Raw genomic sequence first — 22109 nt, 5'->3', positions numbered from 1 at the left:
TATATTTGGACAGTGACAACATTTTTCTAATTTTGGTTATAGACATTACCACAATGAATTTTAAACATAACAATTCAGATGCAGTTGAAGTTCAGACTTTCAGCTTTCATTTGAGGGTATCCACATTAAAATTGGATGAAGGGTTTAGGAGTTTCAGCTCCTTAACATGTGCCACCCTGTTTTTAAAGGGACCAAAAGTAATTGGACAATTGACTTCAAGGCTATTTCATGGACAGGTGTGGGCAATCCCTTCACTATGTCATTCTCAATTAAGCAGATAAAAGGCCTGGAGTTGATTTGAGGTGTGGTGCTTGCATTTTGGAAGGTTTTGCTGTGAAGTAAACATGTGGTCAAAGGAGCTCTCCATGCAGGTGAAACAAGCCATCCTTAAGCTGAGAAAACAGGAAAAAACCCATCCGAGAAATTGCTACAATATTAGGAGTGGCAAAATCTACAGTTTGGTCCATCGTGAGAAAGAAAGAAAGCACTGGTGAACTCATCAATGCAAAAAAATCTGGGCGCCCACTGAAGACAACAGTGGTGGATGATCGCAGAATAATCTCCATGGTGAAGAGAAACCTCTTCACAACAGCCAACTAAGTGACCAACACTCTCCAGGAGGTAGGCGTATCAATATCCAAATCTACCATAAAGATAAGACTGCATGAAAGTAAATATAGAGGGTTCACTGCACGGTGCAAGCCACTCATAAGCATCAAGAATATAAAGGCTAGACTGGACTTTGCTAAAAAACATCTAAAAAAGCCAGCACAGTTCTGGAAGAACATTCTTTGGACAGATGAAACCAAGATCAACCTCTACCAGAATGATGGAAAGAGAAAAGTATGGGGAAGGTGTGGTACAGCTCATGATCCAAAGCATACCACATCATCTGTAAAACACGGCGGAAGCAGTGTGATGGCTTGGACATGCATGGCTGCCAGTGGCACTGGGTCACTAGTGTTTATTGATGATGTGACACAGGACAGAAGCAGCCGAATGAATTCTGAGGTATTCAGAGACATACTGTGTGCTCAGATCCAGCCAAATGCAGCCAAACTGATTGGTCGTCATTTCATACTACAGAAGGACAATGACCCAAAACATAAAGCCAAAGCAACCCAGGAGTTTATTAAAGCAAAGAAGTGGAATATTCTTGAATGGCAAAGGCAGTCACCTGATCTCAACCCAATTGAGCATGCATTTCACTTGTTAAAGACTAAACTTCAGACAGAAAGGCCCACAAACAAACAGCAACTGAAAACCACCGCAGTGAAGGCCTGGCAGAGCATCAAAAAGGAGGAAACACAGCGTCTGGTGATGTCCATGAGTTCAAGACTTCAGGCAGTCATTGCCAACAAAGGGTTTTCAACCAAGTACTAGAAATTAACATTTTATTTAAAATTATTGAATCTGTCCAATTACTTTTGGTCCCTTTAAAAACAGGGTGGCACATTTTAAGGAGCTGAAACTCCTAAACCCTTCATCCAATTTTAAGGTGGATACCCTCAAATGAAAGCTGAAAGTCTGAACTTCAACTGCATCTGAATTGTTTTGTTTAAAATTCATTGTGGTAATGTCTATAACCAAAATTAGAAAAATGTTGTCTCTGTCCAAATATATATGGACCTAACTGTATATATATATATATATATATATATATATATATATATATATATATATATATATATATATGAATAAAAAAGGAAAACAGCACAAAAAAATGAAAAAAAAGTGGGCTTCAATGCCTGAATGCCGTTCAGGCATTAAATACTACTTTTTTTTTCATTTTTTGTGCTGTTTTCCTTTTTTATTTTTATTATTGGAAGCCATTGGACCATTTGGTTTGGGAAGCATTGCACGACAACTGTGGTAATATTGGATGCTGTTCCAACTTTGATATATATATATATATATATATATATATATATATATATATATATATATTTCGTAGCCTCATGGTTAGAGGGACTGAAGTATCCTTAAAGGGATGTTAATTTATGCATATAGTGGCAAAGATTTATGGTATCTAGAAAGTGGAAGGAATAGATAAATCAATACTATTATGACCATTAGGTTAAAGGGCACTATGTGGCAGATTTTTTTTTTAAATATCCTTAAAGGGATGCAGTAATTGATACATTAATGGGCAAAAAGTTATGGTACGTAATATGTTAGTTGATAAATCTATATTATTCTAACCATTGGGTTAAAGGGATACAGTTGGGTTAAAGGGATACACTATGTAGCAAAAAGCTGATAAATAGGCTCAGAAGGAAATTATAGTGATAAATGGGTACATAGTATGTATGTTAGGTTTATTGGTGAGTCCCGCTATTAAACAGAAGGGTATGAGGAATGTCAAAGTACTCACCATTGAAATGGATAAGGATCATTTGGTCTGCAGAAAGAAAAGAGGGAATTAGTACAACCACTCAATTTCTCTATTGAGTCCCCAAGGTGTCAAGGTATTAAGGGTGTGTATCCAGTAGGCCTCCCATTGTTTAAGTAATTTAATGTAGTTGCCGCCTCGCCTGGGTCTAGAGACCTGCTCAATGACCTGGAAACTTAATTGTGGGACTGTATGTTTTGCATTTGAGAAGTGGTCAGGTAGGGGAATCCAGGTTTTGCCACAACATATGGTCGACTTGTGGCTCGCAATTCGGTCCTTGATGTGCTGTGGAGTTTCCCCCACATAAAGTAATCCGCAGTGGCATTTGACAATATAGACTACGAAGTTTGAATCACACATAAAGAAACCCTTTATGGGGTATGTCTTGCCAGTCCTAGGGTGTGTGATGTGGTCCATCTTGATGACATTGGAACATGCAGCACAACTCAGGCATGGAAAGATGCCATTTCTGCAGCTACCTAAGAAGCTTTGTGTGGGGCTCTTGTTCAGAGTACCGATGTCAGCCCTTACCAATTTGTGACATATGTTGGAGGGTCTCTTAGTGCACATTAATGTGGGCGATTAGAATGCCTCAATGTTTAGGTATGCTTTGGCCAAAAGGGGCCAATGTTTTTTAATGGTGGCTTGGACCCTTGGAATCATAACAGTACAATCTGCACTATAAAATGGGGCTCCTTCCCTTCTGAGCATTGCACTGTGCCTGAAAAGTAGTTGCCGATTACATGTAGGATATTTTTGCAATCAGGAGAAATTGCACAAAAATCTGAGAGGTCCAGTTTTTCCTATTAGCCCTTAAAAAAATTTAAAATTTGGGGCTAAAACAAAAATTTTAAAGGTAAAAATGTAATTATTTTTCTTCATAAACTTCGGTGAAGCACCTGGGAGTTGAAGATGCTCACCACACATCTATACATTTCTTGAGGGGTCTAGTTTCCAAAATTGATTCATTTGTGGGGGGTTTCAATCCTTTAGGCACATCAGGGGCTTTTCAAATGCAACATGGCGTCCACTAATGAATCCAGGCAATTTTGAAGACCATAAACAGTAGTTTTCCCCCACTTATGGGGTATCAGCGTAATCAGAAGAAATTGCACAAAACATTTTGTGGTCCATTTTTTCCTGCTACACTTGAAATGTGATGTGGTTCCTAAAAAAGGTTTTGTAAATGTTGTTGGAAAAATGCTAAATTGCTGATTAACTTTTAACCCTTCTAACATCCTAACAAAAAAAATATGTTTCAAAAATTGTTCTGATGTAGACATGTGGCAAAAGTTATTTACTAACTATTTTATGTGACATAAATCTCTGGTTTAAGGGCATAAGAATTAAAAGTATGAAAACTGTGACATTTTCAATATTTTTGCTAAATTTGTGATATTTTCACAAATAAACGCAAGTTATATGGAACAATATGATGAAGTGTAATATGTCACGATAAAACTGTCTCAGAATCACTGAGATCCGTTTAAGAATTCCAGAGTTATTTCCTCTTAGGGCAGAGAAAGTCTGCCGTATTTCTCATGCGAGATTCTCATTGTAAACCTTGTACTGGCTGTCGGCTCTCCTGACCTGAGCTTGACAGCTGCATAGTAATCCATCACGCTGTCTTGCTCAGGTCAGGAGAGGTGCCAGGCCAGTCCGTGCAGTGCGATGCCATTCTCGCACGAGAAATTCGGCAGTCTGACTCCGGCCTTAGGTTAAGCTCACACTAGGCGTTTTTGCAATGCTATTTTGATGCTTTTTTGTTATGTAAATTTTCAGCCGTATTTTACAGTAAAACAAAGTCTTTGAGATTTCAGAAATCTCATACACACAGCTTGCTTTTTTGTCATCACTTTCAGTGTTTTTCACCCATTGTAATTAATGGGTGGTAAAAAACACTGAAAAAATGCACCCAAAGTGCAGGTGTCAGGTTTTGCTGCGTTTTTTGTGCCAAAACCTAATTCTATAGAATAGGACTTTTTTTTCAACACTAAACTTTATCAGCATGCGCAAGACACAAATCTAGCATGCCAAAACCGCAGCAAAAAAAACAAGGAAAACATGCTTGAAAAAACACCAAGTGTGAACTTACCTTTAAAGTGACACTGGTCAGATTTAAAAAAGGCTCGGTCACTAACATACAAAGTGGCTCAGTCTTGAAGCAGTTAATCCACATGGCGCATTTGGAAAATTGTTAGATTTGTGTGTAGTGGACATAACTTTTTTTTGACACATGTTGGCTGGCAGTTTTTACATATTTATCTATCTAAATCTACCCGTGTATATGCCGAGGCACCTAATTTTGCCACAAAAAACTGGGAAAACTTATTGACTCCAGTATAAGCCGGGTATGCATTGTCCCCTCATCCCTATCCTGGTATGCATGGCTCCCCATCCCTGTCCTTGTATGCATGGCTCCCCATCTATGTACTTGTTTTCATGACTCTCCATCCCTGTCCTTGTATGCATGGCCCCCCCTCCCCATCTTTGTATGCATGGCTCCTATAGAAAAACAAAAAAATCCTACTTACCTTTCCTGCGCACCCTTGCTGCTTCTCGTTCTGGTGCCAGCAGCTCTTCTGGCCAAGTGAACACCTGCTCATTAAGGTAATGAATATTCATTCCACGCCTATGGGAGCGGAGAGCGGTGAATATTCATTACCTTAATGAGCGGGCACCTGTGCTAGCCTGGCTGCTGCTGGAAGCCAGTGGCTGTGTCTGTAACTGTACTCGCTACAAGAGAAATGAATATTCACTGCCAGTGCAGTGAATATTCATTTCTCTTTAGCAGTGGGCACAGGCTTTAGCCTCAGCCGCCGGCTCCTGCCTCTGTCACCCGCTGGGACAGTGACTCGTGTATAAGCCGAGGGGGGCGTTTTCAGCACAAAAAAATTTACTGAAAAAGTCAGCTTATACATGAATATATATGGTATACAGTCATATGAAAAAGTTTGGGCACCCCTATTAATCTTAAGCTTAATGTTTTTTAAAAATTGTTTTTTTTTGCAACAGCTGTTTCAGTTTCATATATCTAATGACTGTTGGACACAGTAATGTTTCTGCCTTGAAATGAGGTTTATTGTACCAACAGAAAATGTGCAATCTGCATTCAAACAAAATTTGACAGGTGCATAAGTATGGGCACCCTTATCATTTTCTTGTTTTAAATACTCCTACCTACTTTTTACTGACTTACTAAAGCACTTTTTTTTGGTTTTGTAACCTCATTGAGCTTTGAACTTCATACTATACAACGCACTTTGAACAAGGAGAAGCTGTATGGGAGAGTGATGCGAAAGAAGCCGTTTCTGCAAGCATGCCACAAACAGAGTCAGCTGAGGTATGCAAAAGCACATTTGGAGAAGCCAATTTATTTTTGGAAGAAGGTCCTGTGGACTCATGAAACCAAGATTGAGTTGTTTGGTAATACAAAAAGGCGTTATGCATGGCGGCAAAAAAACACAGTGCGTCGTATAGTTGACCGATGCACAGTGACACCATCTGCAGCAAGTTGATGCTGCAGCTCTCTGGAGATGGTCTGAGGATTGTCCTTGACTGATCTCACCATTCTTCTTCTCTGCCTTTCTGATGTTTTTCTTGGCCTGCCACTTCTGGCCTTAACAAGAACTGTACCTGTGTTCTTCCATTTCCTTACTATGTTCCTCACAGTGGAAATTGACAGGTTAAATCTCTGAGACAGCTTTTTGTATCCTTCCCCTGAACAACTATGTTGAATAATCTTTGTTTTCAGAACATTTGACAGTTGTTTTGAGGAGCCCATGATGCCACTCTTCAGAGGAGATTCAAACAAGAGAACAACTTGCAAGTGGCCACTTTAAGTAGCTTCTCTCATGATTGCATACACCTAGCTATGAAGTTCAAAGCTCAATGAGGTTACAAAACCAAAAAAAGAGCTTTAGTAAGTCAGTAAAAAGTAGGTAGGAGTATTTAAAACAAGAAAATGATAAGGGTGCCCATACTTATGCACCTGTCAAATTTTGTTTGAATGCAGATTGCACATTTTCTGTTAGTACAATAAACCTCATTTCAAGGCAGAAACATTACTGTGTCCAACAGTTATTAGATATATGAAACTGAAATAGCTGTTGCAAAAAAAAACAATTTTTATAAAACATTAAGCTTAAGATTAATAGGGGTGCCCAAACTTTTTCATATGACTGTATATATTCCTCAGTATTGAAATTTCAATACCAAGAAGAAAAAGTTGTGGAATTCTAATAATCACAGGATCAATACACATGTTAATGCCATGCAATAATAATAATAGTACGGTAGTTGGACCCCTTTAGTTTTCATACCATACCTTGATTTGGTTGTCGAATGTTCTGCCGTGCTGAATGCACTTGGTATGCAAATCATCAAGATCCACTGCTGGCAGCTTCATTACAATTTGCTGAACATTGACATCCCAGATGTGCTGAATGGCAGATGAGTCCAGATGTGCTGCAGGCCATAGTTGCACGTTTAGGCCTCACAGACTGCTCACAAGCAACATGCAGCCTGATGATGTCATGTTCAAAAATGGCTCATGGGACACTTTGTCTGAAAAATGTTTGATCATGAAATGACACTGACAGCATGCCAAGGCGTGCATGTAGTTCCATGAGTGACACATACTCAATGCTGAATAAATCAAGATGTTTGAAAAATTTTGTTTCCATTTTAAAAATAGAGAATATCATGACAGTATGCTAAAAAAAATAGATTGACACCATTTTATTATATAAGTACATTCCTTTTTTCTAGAAGTACTACATATTTTCAACATGTCTAAAATAAGATTTACTGACCTACATAGAAAGCATTACTTGAAAACATACTTTCAATAATGAATATACCTTCTATTTTTCCATACTAAAACTATGTCAACACAGATTAGTTTGTGTGCCTATTGACTGAATTGAGTAATGCATTCTCAGATAGTTTTCAGGTAAACTTCCGTGTTTGATAAAAAGTGAATCTACCCTTTATTGCTCCATACTAGCAATACCTTCCTTATCTTTAGAGCTGGGTTATGAATTTATGTTGTACGGTTCCCATAGAATCTATGTGCAAATACTGTACTTCCATGTACCTTTGATTAAAATTGCTTAAGACCTATCGTATGTACATAAATCAGTTGGGAGCAAAAATTACATGCTTAATGTATTTAATACTAGCATCAATACATATTGATTTTGGTGATGGGTTTTCCCACAGTATGGACAATTAGACTTTGATTTGCAGAGTAACATTTCCTCTTATTTTAGGTCATCTCAATGATCCTGTGAATTCCATTCTCCCTGAATCTCACCAGTGTACCTGATTGGAGTTTGTTGTGGCATTTCGTTCTTTGTACAAAGCTGTAAATAATAGATTTTGAAAAGTATAGTTAATATTTTAATAAATTCTTACAATACAAATTTATTTTTTGTAATTGCATTTTATTTACAGCATTCTTTTATATAATAAAAATCTATAGACATAGTAATGCCGTATCTATTTTATGTGTTCACATCCAATATTTTTTATGTGTTCACATTATTGATGAGCATAAGTGCTCGTTACTTGAATTTGCTGAGGGTGCTCAGGTATGCATGGAATATTGCGGGTGAACTAGTGACATGTTCGAGTACCCGCGGCTGCATGTTTCGTGGCTGTTAGACAGCCAAAAACATGTGGGGATTGCATGACCTAAATATGTATGTCCAGCAAGGGGGCAAAGCTTTGTTAGAAAGGACTGTGATTTAGTGGAAATGTGTGTGACCTAAATGTGACACCATGCACCAAAAGATGCGCCGGAATTTTGGTACGCTTGAAAAAGACAGTCTAAAGAAGCATCAAATTTACCAAACAGTATAAACCACAGTGATAGATTTGTCAAATTTTAAAAATAGCTTGCTCTTTTTAAAATATTGAACAGTATTGAAACATTTATGATCCAGAGTGCTTTAATAAAAAAAGCTACATTTTTGCTGCATTTTCTGTGCTTTTTTTAGAGTGTTTATTTTTCTCAAGAAACACTTACCGTAAGTCAGACATTAGTTATAAGTCAATATGTGAATATTAAAAGAGCCATAAGCAGTGACGCAAATCTAAAAATAAAAATAAGTATTTTGGGGACTTTAATATATATGAAGAAATATCCATATCTTTTCGTATACATTCACAAATATTGTTTTCATTTTAGACAACATTAACTTAAACTTAAAATGCAGCCAATTATCCCAATGGCTCATGCTGTGTTATACATCTCAAGCACATTTTGCCTTCTTATCTGAGTTTAGACTACCTAATCCAAATAGTTTATGCCGTTGTAGTGCACAATATTCCATTTCAAGCTGCACCTTCTTCCTCTTCAATAAATAATGCCTTTTTATGGTAAGGGTACCGTCACACAGTACCATTTACATCGCTACGACGGCACGATCCGTGACGTTGCAGCGATCGTATGATTATCGCTCCAGCGTCGTAGACTGCGGTCACACGTTGCAATCACGGCGCTGGAGCGATGCCGAAGTCCCCGGTAACCAGGGTAAACATCGGGTAACTAAGCGCAGGACCGCGCTTAGTAACCCGATGTTTACCCTGGTTACCAGCGTAAACGTAAAAAAAACAAACAGTACATACTTACATTCCGGTGTCTGTCCCCGGCGTTCTGCTTCTCTCCACTGTGTAAGCGCCATAGCCGGCAAGCACAGCGGTGACGTCAGACGTCACCGCTGTGCTCGCTTTCCGGCTGGCAGACGCTCACACAGTGGAGAGAAGCTGAGACGCCGGAGGACAGACACCGGAATGTGAGTATGTACTGTTTGTTTTTTTTACGTTTACGCTGGTAACCACGGTAAACATCGGGTTACTAAGCGCGGCCCTGCGCTTAGTTACCCGATGTTTACCCTGGTTACAAGCGAACACATCGCTGGATCGCTGTCACACACAACGATCCAGCGATGTCAGCGGGTGATCAAGCGACGAAAGAAAGTTCCATACGATCTGCTACGACGTACAATTCTCAGCAGGATCCCTGATCGCTGCTGCGTGTCAGACACTGCGATATCGTAACGATATCGCTAGAACGTCACGAATCGTACCGTCGTAGCGATCAAAATGGTACTGTGTGACAGTACCCTAAGTCTCACACTCTAGTCAAGCATGTCAGAAAAAGTGTCTCAAAGATATAAGGCTACGTTCCCATGATAAGCTTTTAGTGAGTCTTTGATGTTGGAGATTTTCTGTAGCATTTCTGCACCCATTAACTAAAATAGGCTACTTGCATTTTATTGAAAATATGCAGCGTAAAAAACTCACCACATACTCATCGTGGAAACTTTGCCTAATAATTGTGGTGATTGTCATGCATGACAATTTACAAATCAAGCAGCAATTTTGGTGAATTTAGTTTAGTACATTTCCTCAAATTAGCTTTTTTTTGTTGCATTTTGGGGGATCCTTAGGATTTTGTTTTTCAAAAAGCCTAGATTTGGTCTTTTTTATTACTTCAATGTAGGACAGGAAAAATGCATGTCTATTTAAAAAAAACATAAAAAAGCTAACAGCTTAACCCTGTGTTAAGCATCACACAATAGCATAATGATGAACCAAACCATTGTAATAAAGCTAATATTAAAATAGTCTTGCTCAGACTTATGCAGGAGTTTACTTTTATTCATTAACATGCTAAGCTGAATACTGTTGCATCAATGATGGCTGGCAGTCTTTCATGATACCTATGAATGAGACCTTCAATTTCACAATTGTAGTAAAGTTGCTATTTCTTTTGGCTAAAATCTTTTACATTCTGCAATTTTTCTTGGCAAAAATCCTCTAAATTCTGCAATTTCTTTAAGTGTCTGGCATCATGTCCGTGTCTGAGTTCTCAAAAAGACTAATTGATGTTGAGGCCAGGAGACTGTGGTGGTGATTCCAAATCCTTCACTTTCTTTTGCTGCTATCTGTAGGTTTTTTGTTTTAAACCACTATTATGTTTTAAAAGTCTTCTTATGCCTAGGGTTGACATCCAGCTATAAAGCCACATTCCTTGCCAGTATTACCACCAGGACGCTGGTGGCAGTATTTAAAGGGATTCTGTCTCCACATTTGACGAATCTAAACTAATAATATGGGCATACAGATTATAACTCCCCCTTCATGTAAAATAAGCTCTGGAGGTAGAGTTATCTTCCAGGCAACATCTGCCCTGGAGCCTGGAAGAGGTCATTTATAAAAAGTGATGAGATGATTTCTCAACAACAAGGCATCTGATATGAGACACACAGGTATCAGTTTTTTCAGCAGCCTATATCCTGTATGCCCATATTAATAGTTTAGATAGGTCAAATATGGTGACACATGTGTTTACATGAGTTTTTAATAATCCAAAAACCGTGAGTTTTTCATGCAGTAACTACTTCAAGAAACTCTCCTGTATTGGTGAGTTTTTAGAGGAGCTTTCTTTTCCTTAAACGTTTTCTGAAGCGGTTTTGAAAAGTTTTGGAAGAATTTATTTTTGCTGAATTAAACAGTGCCTAGTTTCGAGAAGTTTCCTTCAGGATCCTCTTCTAAGAAATTACGTTCATTTTCTTTTTTCCACTAATTCATTTTTAAAATCTTCTTCAGGAAAAATAGCTAAAAAAAACCTTGTGATGTCGAGAGCAAAAGTAGATTTCCCATATAGATATATTCAAGGATTTTTCCAAGAGTTTTTAAGGCAGTTTTTGAGGTGGATTTTGGAGCATATCAGCTCCAAAAATCTCCTATAAAAACTATTTGTTAACATTCACCAAGGTTATGTGCACAATGAGTCTTTTTGCAAAGCTTTCAGGGCAGAAACGGAGCATACCATCCGAATTGTCGATGAGTTTTGAATTTTTGAGGATTATTTGGAAAGCTCATGCTCAGCTTTTGATCCAAAACCTCCTAAAAAAAACCCACTATCTGCACATACACTAAAGGTGTGTGTACCTAGCATTATTTACATACAAACACAGCCACTGAGTTTTCCCAGTTCTTGAAAACAGTGGTGGTCATTTTATTTTGATGACTTCACTGTCAGCCTTGCTGTCATTCTTGTGGTGTCTCTGCTGCTGACATCTATTACTCCATACTGTGAAGTATACAGAGCATTTAAATTCCCACCAGAAGTTGCCTGAAGAATGAGCATGTCACTTATTTTAACTGCTTCAAGGTTTCCGAACCCTGAAGCAGTTAGAATTTATATAATTTATATGCTTTTATAGTTTATACAATCGATGTGAATATTTTTCTGCCCAAATGATTTGTAATCTTGCCTGAAGAAGGAGCCACTGTGCTCTGAAAGCTTGCCAACATATTATTTCCTGGTTAGCCAATAAAGGTATCACTCCTAGAATACTTCTGTCATCATTGGGCAGAAAAGTATTCACATCGATTTTTCTGGCTAACACGGTACCACAATACAATTTTTTATTGTACATCATAGTTTATACAATAAAGATAATTTTTTTGACATTGCCCTGCATTATGTTCATTTTATAAGACACTTTTGCTTCACTTTTTAGGGCGCATTTTAGGCGGAATCCACCTGAAAGAAACACAGTGTGAACATATCCTAATACTTTGATGCTTTCCCTTTCCACTGCTTTTGGGTAGCAGAGGAACGTTGCTTCACCTCAGTCAATAAGTAAGATTTGGGAGCAGGAAGAAGGCTGACTGAGTTGCTTCAGATTATAGTGCAATGCAAAAAGGAAGATCCTTTGTAGTTGTGAGTACAGATTGTTCTGCCACTGTCTAAAGGTTTATTAGATAAAAAAAAGTCCAGTCATAACAGTCTACTGTAAATTGAAATGTATGTAATCACTAGAGGCAGTGCTATTAGATAAAAGTAGCAGTGATTTAATGACTTTGATCCCGAATCTCCATGCTATACGGGCAATTTCTCATCCACACTAACTAAATCAAACTTAGAGCTCACAGTCACTACTTGAAAGGCCGGTTTCACACATCTATGTTTTGCTGTCCAAGTATGGACTGTAATGGATGTACGCAACAGTTTTCTATGTGTATATGAGGCTGTGAAGATGTGAAGATCAGGTCAGGAGACAATCGGCCTATCAGTGCATCTTGGTCATACTCAGACTGTGAAATATGGATGTGCGAAACTGGCTTTAGTTACAGTGCTGAGTACCATGATTATAGAAATGTGAATCTAGACTTCCCTAAACCCTTGTTATGTAATAATCCTTTAGACAATGGCAGGCTACAAAAGTGGGAGGGGAAGATATATCGCAGTTGGGTGACCTTTGTTGCACTGATATGGAAACACTGCAGTCAGGGGTGAACGTATCATTGGTGCAACCTATGCAGCTGCACTGGGGCCCAAGAGATAAAGGGGGCTATTTCTACCTCAAAGGCAGACACAATTTTGCATTTTTAAGAGCTCTTGGGTTGCAAAGGACCCTTATATTGTTCTTGCACAGGAGCCCTTTCTGTCTGTGTCCACCAGTGATTGTGCTGATGCTTGAGCCTGGTACTTGTAAGTCTTGGTTCATACTACCATTTGGAGTTCTCCTTTTGTGTTCTGTAATATGAGCATAAAAACAGGATTCTGTAAGAAACATTAATCCCTTTGGCTGTAATGGGGTGCCCATCATCTTAATGGTAAAAAGTGCAACACACTGAACTTACAGTTGAGTTCTCCAGCCTCCACCTAGAATAAACTTTCCTTTTGCATTCCATTTGTTTGTTCCAGTAGAGAAGGGAAGAGAGTAATGGAATTTAAAACACAAGTGTTATCAGAGAGTTAATATTATTTTACTATTACTTGTTTATTACACATAAATTATATGGCCTTAGGGGTGTTGAATGTTGGATCTTTTTATATAATTTTCCAATTTCTGTTATACTATAGGGAGTGGGACATAAATTCAAAATAACTGAAGTTCTGTAAACTTTTGCTTGGTAGAAACAAACGAAGTCCAACAGACCTTACTTACTATATTAAGTGTTCGTTTTTGGCTGCAGTTTTTTTGTTTAAGAGAGAGTGCTTTAATCTACTCTACTTATTACAGGAAGGAACATAGGCACTCAGATTTTGGTGGCAAATTGCACTTAGTGATAAACCTCACCTCCAAAACCACATCCCTTTTATCTTCAGGCGCTATTTTTTTTAGCAAAAGGTGACCCCTCGTTTAGCTTTCTTTCTGGTTACAACAAATTCTCTTTTAATTTTTTCTGATAGCATATCTTATTCAACTAGCTATCACTTTTGACAAAATTCATGTTTAGCACACACAAACCCAAATCAGCAGAAATTCAGCCCCATGTTTTACGGTAGTGATAATGTACTTCTCTTCTTAACTACTGTTGACTACTATTTAAATATTGCATTTATGATCTTGACCAAAAATCTTAGTTTTGCTCCCATCAATTAACTTTTTAGAAGTTTATAGAAACAGTGGATATAAAAAGTCCACATGCCCATATGAAAATTCCAGTTTTTTGTAATCTAAAAAAATCACACCAAGAAAAATTATTTCAAAACCTTTTCCATTTTTGTCACTTTCAATCTGTATAAATCCATTGAGAAACACATTTTTTTGATGAGGAAAATAAAAATCTAAAATAATAATGTTTGCATAAATGTGAACACCCTCTTATACTTGGGGATGTGGTTATGTTCAAAAATAGCCAATCACATTTACTGTCACTCATGTTAAATAGTAGTCAGTGAACATACCATAATTTATAGTCATTTTAATTTTCCCCATATAAAGTTTAGCTGTTCTAGAAGGATTTTTCTCCCTCAAGGTATTCAAAACCACATTCAACAAATTTATTAGCGCTAGAGGTGCTTCAAAGGAATTAATGGAATATGGAAGGAAAAAATTAACATTTAATTTTTTTCACTAAAATTTGAATTTAGACCCAATATTTTTTTTATTTTTGTCACAAGGATAACAGAAAAGAATTGACCCCAGAAATTGTTGTACAATTTCTTCCGAGCATGCCGATACCCCATGTGTAGGGGAAAACCAGTGTTTGAGCCCATGGCAGTGCTCGAAAGGGAAAGAGTAACATTTGACTTTTTGAATGCAAACTTTGCTGGAATATTTAGTGGATGCCATATCGCATTTGGAGAGCGCCTGATGTGCCTAAACAGTGGAAACCCCCCACAAGTGACCCTATTTTGAAAACTAGACCCAAAAGGAACTTATCTAGATGTGTGTTGAGCACTTTGAACCCCAAGGTGCTTCATAGAAGTATATAATGTAGAGCTGTAAAAATAAAAAAACAAATTTTTTCCATAAAATGATATTTTATCCCCAAAGTATTTATTACCCCAAGGGTAACAGGAGAAATTGGACGCCAAAAATTGTTGTGTAAGTCAAAAATAATTTTTTTAGACTATGGATGAGTGGTAGACTCTGAAACAATCTTTCATACACAGACCAGGTTTGTCAAGGTAGGTGTCAAACTGATAGGGAATACTAAAGTATATCACTTATCTGTAACACATATTGCACCTCTTTTGCGTTCTTCCTTTCTTTGCAGTTCGAGGGACCTCATCGGGGAAATGTTGGCCTGCTACAACACGGGCACTTTCAGTTCTGGAAGTACTGGGATGGGCACCTTTTTGGCTGCCAAATATTAGTACCTTGATCACTACTTCCTGAAACTGAAGGACTGTACTGGTCTGGTCTGCACATCATAATAGCACAAATGCGTTAAACATTGCCATCTATACGATGTGCACTGCCAGCTTCTTGTACCACACCTTGGCTTTTCTCATGACACTGTATGGCTGGAGGACTTGATCAGAGAGATCAACTCCCCCCATGCTCTTGTTGTACCCCAAGTACACAATGTGGTTTGTGGACCTGTATAGAGGCACCTTGTACAGTGCTGTGGGTGCTGCCATCACCATGTATGGTGGTCAAGAAAAAGACGTCCCTCTTGTCCTTGTACTTGACCACCAGCATGTTGTCACTACATTGGCTCTTCTCTTGCCCTTTCTAAGCAGCTGCCCAACTAGCATCCCAGGGAGGTGTCTGTGAGCTTTGCGGACCGTACTGTAGGCTGCAGTAGCTTGCGCAGAGAGGGACTTGAACAGTAGGACACTGGTATAAAAGTTATCTACATAGAGGTGATAATCTTGATCCAACAGTGAGTGAACCAAATCCCACAAAATTTTCCCACTCACTCCCTGAATAGGGGGGCATACAGGGGGTTGAATCCAGGTGCCCTTCCCTTCATAAACCCTAAACTTGTTTACCCTCAAGTGCTATCGCACAGTTTGCACAGCTTAATTCTGTACCTAGCCCTCTAACTTGGCAGATATTGCCATAATTTGAGCCTCCCCTTGAAATGGATTAGGGGCTCATCCACACCAATGTCTCTTTGAGGGTTGTACACCTCAGCAAAATTGTTGCTAAAGTCCTCATTGACCGTCCGAACTCTGAAAAGTCGGTCAAAGTTGGGGTCATCTCAGGGAGTACATTGCACATTATCAATGTAATGCAAGAATTTGTGGATGGATTCAAAGCATGCAGCTATGTGGAACACTAGAGTGTTATACAAAATGAGAACACTTCAATATTACCAAATTTCTGGCTTCTTCATTATCCCCATGTGAAGAACCAGGCTCCAAACCTTCATTATTTCTATGGCGTCTACAGAGGTCCAGTTGGCAAATGATGAAGTTGCATTTTCGGATAAAGATTGCTGGACATACTAATTTATTTGCGACACAATGAGATTTACAAAATCTTTAGAGAAAAAGACTTAGAAAAAGTCAATTTCTGTGAGGCTGGTGGTTTCAAATTCAATTCTTGATTGCGCCACAAAATCAGGAATTTGAGGCTTATAATTTTTGGGAGGTGAGGGCCATATGGGGTCAATAACAGTAGGCGCTGGTTAAGTTTCTGCACTGGGGCATATTCATGGAGGTTCAGTATCACTAGAGGAAGAGGAGGAGTCAGAAAAATAAAGGAAAAAGGGATCTTCTCATTCACTGCCAGTGTCGGAGACAAGGAAAGCATATGCCTACTCCAAAGAATACCGGGTTTGGGATGAGTGGGATAACATTTTTTTTCATGTATATGATGTTTGTGTGTGTGTACCAAATTTTATTAATGTGTGTTTGAGAGTGCTTGGTGTAAACTTCTTTTTTTATTTAGAATATAAAAAAAAATATAGAAAGAAAAATATAAAAGTTTGGTAAAATAAAAGACAGACTTACTAAATGAACGTTTGTAAAAAACAAATTACCGTATGTACTCGAGTATAAGCCGACCCCCCTAATTTTGCCACAAAAAACTGGGAAAACTTAATGACTCGAGTATAAGCCTTGGGTAGAAAATGCAGCAGCTACCGGTACATTTCAAAAATAAAAATAGATACCAATAAAAGTAAAATTAATTGAGACATCAGTAGTTTAAGTGTTTTTGACTATCCATATTGAATCAGGAGCCTCATATAATGCTCCATACAGTTTATGATGGGCTCCATAAGATGCTCCATATTAACACTAGAAGTCCCAGAAATTTCGAGCTCCCCCCAGAAGTCCTGAAAGATGGTCAAACTGACTCCTTATTCCAAACTGACAACTCTGATGGCTCCAAATCATCCTTTCATTTGTAAATGTGGCCATTGCCTGAGGAATCTGCAGGGGGCAATTGTGTTGATCCACCTCAACAAAGGTCTTGTAAGAGAGTGTAAACAAAAGAATGTAAGCTGCTCCTGAGTGTGTCTGCCCACCCCCCAGCTGCATTGTTGTGCAGGGGATATGCAGAAGGTTGCTAACACCTTAGCAAATTTACATGCAGCCTTTTGTGCTGTGGGGGATAAATAGGTGACTGCTTCACCTATTTTGTTCACAAGAAACAAAATGCAGAGAAGGCACACCATTCAACAGGCATTGGAACTGATCCTGAGCAACATCAACCCTTCTGACTCAGATGGAGAAGACATAGTCCTTCAACCGGATTCGGACTCTGAGCTGTCTTCAGGTTAGATTTTTCAAATTACCTATTTTTATTTCCTGACTATCTTTTTTAGGCTAGGTTCACATTAGGAAGAATTTCAGTTCCCTGCGAATCCAGCAGGGAACTTAGAAATTTTCTCAGCCTCCGCATGTTCCCCACATGTGGGAGAGCGGGGAACACGGTCCCTAGCAACCCGCTGTGTTTACTGGATACCAGCTACACAGCGGGCTGCGGGGAGTGCGATTCGCACACCCGCCTCCCCACTCCCCAGGGAACGCATCTTGAGGAGTTCTCTGTGCGGGGCGGATGCGGGGATGCAAATCGCACTCCCCGCAGCCTGCTGTGTAGCTGGTATCCAGAAAACACAGTGGGTTGCGGACCGTGTTCCCTGCTCTCCCACATGCGGGGAACATGCGGAGGCTGAGAAAATTTCAAAGTTCCCTGCTGGATTCGCAGGGAACTGAAATTCTCTCAAATGTGAACCTAGCCTTTAGAACCAAAACAAAATGTTAATTTGAAATTATTTATCTTGCAGATGAGGAGACTCCTCCTCTACCAAAAAAGAGAGCTCGGTTGGCGAGTGAGCTGACAGAGACCACAAAAGATGGCACAGTGTGGCGTGAAGTACAAGTGGGGAAACATCTCCATTTCACCCCAATAGAATCGTACCCTACAGATGGAGAGCCAAGTGCTAAGGCCAGGCGAAGTGTCCGGAGTCGCCTTCAGAGCTTCCTCTGTTTTATCACTCTTGACATGCTTCGTAGCATTCAAGAATGGACTACTCAACATGCACTTCACACGGAGCAGGTGGATTGGTTCATAGGTCTCCCGGAACTAATGGCATTTATTTCAGTCATTATCTTGCGGGGGGTGACCAAGGTTCCATCACTACATGACAGCTGGTCAGCAAACCTGGCAAACCCAAGGATCATTGCAACTATGACCCGAAACCGCTTCCAAGACATCATGCAACACCTACGCTTTGATTGCTCGCTCACTCGCAGTGAGCGAGTGGAGACCGGTAAGTTTGATGCAATCTCCGATGTGTGGAGATCATTTGTCACCAAATGCATCGCATCCTACAACCCTGATCGACACATCACTATTGATGAACAGCTTTTCCTGTCAAAGACTCGCTGCTGTTTTCTGCAACACATTGCAACAAAACCAGACAAGCTTGGCATCAAGTTTTGGGTGGCTTGCGACTTGAAATCAAAGTACATCTGTAATGTTCTCTCATATCTTGACAAGGACCCCAGTCGTCCCAGCGGGGAGAGACTGTCCGAAACTGTAGTGATGAGGCTGATGGAACCATTCATGGACAAGGGCAGAACTGTAACCACGGACAATTTCTTTACATCATTGTCACTTGCACAACGACTGCTTAGCCGGAAAACCACTATCCTTGGCACAGTCAACAAGAGTCACCGGGAAATTCCTCAATCCGCTAGACAGATGGACCACACTGAATTCACCACTCAGGTGTTTTCAACCACTGGGGCCACACTGACAGTGTATACACCCAAACAAAAGAAGGCCATCTACATTCTCAGCAGCATGCACAGCGTGGTTGAGACTGAGGATACCAACAAAAGGAAGCCAAACACAGTCACACAATACAACCACACAAAGTGCGGTGTGGATGTAATGGACCAAATGGTGCGGGAGTACAGCGTGCGTGCAGGAACACAGAGATGGCCAATCGCCATGTTCTACAACATGATTGACATGGCAGCACTGAATGCTCATGTTCTTTATCAGGCATGCAGTGGGGTGCAGGAGTGCCGGGTGGACTTCCTGGTTGAGCTTGCAAAAGAGTTAGGTGGCTCTCATGTGACTGAAAAGAAGGCACGCAAGGAGAAACTCCTTCGGCAAAAACCTTCCACACCCAGCCCTGTCAAAAGAACGAAGTGTCAGGTCAACCATCGATGCACGAACAATTGTGCAACTGAGAGATGTGTTGACTGCTACAAATACACGTGTGGTAAATGTACCAGGGACATACCCAGGCAGTGCCAGGTATGTTCCGACAGTGCAGACAGACTGCTGAGTGAGTGCTGAAATGCTAGTCATACAAGAAGGACATGCCACTCACACACACACACGCAGCCCCCCACTGCAGCCTATTGTAAATATGTGTGGAATTGTTTTATTCCTTGTATTTTTTTTATTATTTTTATAACAAAAATAAAAAGCGTGGAAACAAATAACAGTTGTTCTTTTGTATATTTTTCACACTGAAATTTCAGTCCTCTTGTGCGATTTTCACGCAATTTTTTTTTGCTAGTGTGCTTGAGGGCTTAGACACAAAAGCCTTTGGTCATTACTCACAGCTGTACCTTGCTCTAAAATTTCTAATTCTCTATTTAAAATATATAAAAAATGATTCATTGTTTCAGTGCTTTTTTGCTCAAATAAAACTAAACTAAATACAATATGTATAGTCTTTATATTATCAAATACAATAAACTGAATAGAACTAACTAGAAACTAAATGGCTAAACTCAATGGAAAACAACATCCTCCTGTGCACCACCGTGCACCGACAGTAATGGCCTTAATTACAGAACAAAAGACGGTGATTAGAGGATGTTAGCTAAAATCTTTCAGGTAGAAATGTTAAATGACCCCTCTCTGGGACTTCTAGTGTTAAAATATGCCCCATGTAATGCTGCATAAATGTTGATTACGACCCCATAAGATGCTCCATAGACACATTTGCCCCGTATAATGCTCCACAAATGTGGATTATGGCCCCACAAGATGCTCCATACAGATATTTGCCCCATATAATGCTGCACATGGCCCTATAAGATGCTCCATACAGATAATTGCCCAATATAATGCTGCACGTGGCCCCATAAGATGCTCCATACAGATATTGGCCCCATATAACGCTGCACATGGCCCCATAAGATGCTCCATACAGACATTTGCCCCATATGCTGTTGCTGCGATTAAAAAAATAAAAAATTACCTACTCACCTCTCAGGCCCCCGGCACTTGCTATATTCACTTGTCCTCTGTTCCACCGCCGACTGCCGCTGTGTCTTCCCCGTCCTCTGCACTGATGTTCAGGCAGAGGGCGGCGCGCACTAATCGCGTCATCGCACCCTCTGACCTGAGTATCACTGCAGAGGATGCGGAAGACGCAGCGGTGCCGATGGTGGAACGGGGAGCAGGTGAATATAGTGCACTGAGTTATACTCACCTGCTCCTAGCGCGGTCCCTGCACGCCTGTTCCCTGGTGCCGGCAGCTTCTTCCTGTAGTGAGCGGTCACATGGTACCGCTCATTACAGTAATGAATATGCGGCTCCACCCCTATGGGAGTGGAGCCGGGTCCATATTCATTACTGTAATGAGTGGTACCATGTGACCGCTCACTACAGGAAGAAGTTGCAGGTGCCGGGGAACCAGGGATGTGCAGGGACCGCGCCAGGAGCAGGTGAGTATTATTACACAGCTCTGCTCCCCCTCCCCTGCTGACCCCTGGGTATGACTCTAGTATAAGCCGAGAGGGTTACTTTCAGCCCAAAAAAGTGGGCTGAAAATCTCGGCTTATACTCGAGTATATACAGTACCCACAACTGACAGTGAACCTGATTGCATTAAGTAAAAAATACTGTAGAAGTCGATGATTACTACGGTATATTTAACTGTCCCTTATATAAATAACTTTTTAATTCTTATGAAAAAAAAGACTCCAACAACTGGAAAACAGCGAGCATGAGTACGGATCAGTGATTTGCATCACTGATCAAGGCTCGGCAGCTGCAGGATGCATGCACGGAGGTGGCTGCAAACGTGGGAATGGACAGGGACAAAAAAGTTCTGAAAACCAGCGTGCATGGGCATTGATAAGCGAATTGCATCACTGATCAACACTTGGCAGCTGCAGGACGCACGTAAAAGAAAAACACTGCCAAAAATGAGCTATCAAGTACTGATCAGCGCTGGCGGCAGAGGCTGAGGCTGGGGAGAGGTGAGGATGCAAACGGAGATGTAAGGGGGAGAGGGGGATTAGGGTGGATTATGGAAAGATCAGACAATGATCAGGAAGGGAGCAGGAATTCTTTCTTCAACAGGATCAGCAGGAGCAGGAGAAAAAGCAAGCAGCAGCAACAACCGCAGTGATTTCTGCTACTGCATGTAACAACAATCTTACACATTTTTCAAGTATGGCCTCTGGGATAGGATGGCAAGATGGAAGCTTTTTCGTTCAAAGGAAAACATCCAAGCCCGGCTATGTTTTGCCCTGATTAGACAAAAGTTGAACTCCTTGCACGTGAACATGACCAACAGAACACCAATCCCGCAGTGAAACATGGAGACAGAATTATGCTTTTAGTCTCTTGTTCAGCTGCTGGAACTGGGGCTTTAGTCATGGAAAGGGAAATTTGAAAGTTCTAAATATCAGTTAATCTTGCATAAAAACCTTCAGGGCTCAGCTAAAGAGCTGAAGATGAAAAATAATCTCACCTTTCACTTCATCAACCCCACGTCTATCTTCACAACAACAGAATTTTTTTTGCAGAAGAAGATCAACATTTTTGGAATGGTCCAGTCAAAGCATAGACCTAAATCCAATCGAATATCTGTGAGTTGACATGAAGAGGGCACTGAACATAGGAGATGCCATCAAAATGTGACAGAGTTGAAGCACTTCTACAAGGGACAGTGGAAAAGATTCTTAATTCTAGAAGCGCCACGCTGATAGGTTTCTACTAGTGTTGAGCGATACCGTCCGATACTT

The 22109-nt window shown here is 40.1% G+C and overlaps 1 protein-coding gene across 3 annotated transcripts in view; it reads left to right on the top strand.

The window, feature by feature from the left end:
* The window catches only part of IL17REL (interleukin 17 receptor E like), a 290191-nt gene that overhangs the window by 208558 nt on the left and 59524 nt on the right, over positions 1-22109 (top strand). The window contains exon 10 of one of the 3 annotated variants that reach the window (XM_077264876.1): positions 7666-7803. The exons of the other annotated variants lie outside the window; for them this stretch is intronic. Coding sequence (XP_077120991.1) covers positions 7666-7721 — 56 coding nt within the window. The 3' untranslated portion in view covers positions 7722-7803. Of the gene's footprint in view, positions 1-7665; positions 7804-22109 lie in introns of those variants that run through there. 3 annotated transcript variants of the gene reach the window in all.

This window comes from Ranitomeya variabilis, chromosome 5 (genome assembly GCF_051348905.1).
Source record: "Ranitomeya variabilis isolate aRanVar5 chromosome 5, aRanVar5.hap1, whole genome shotgun sequence".
In the NCBI taxonomy this organism is placed as follows: Eukaryota; Metazoa; Chordata; class Amphibia; order Anura; family Dendrobatidae; genus Ranitomeya; species Ranitomeya variabilis.
This window is presented reverse-complemented; position numbering and strand designations above follow the sequence as displayed.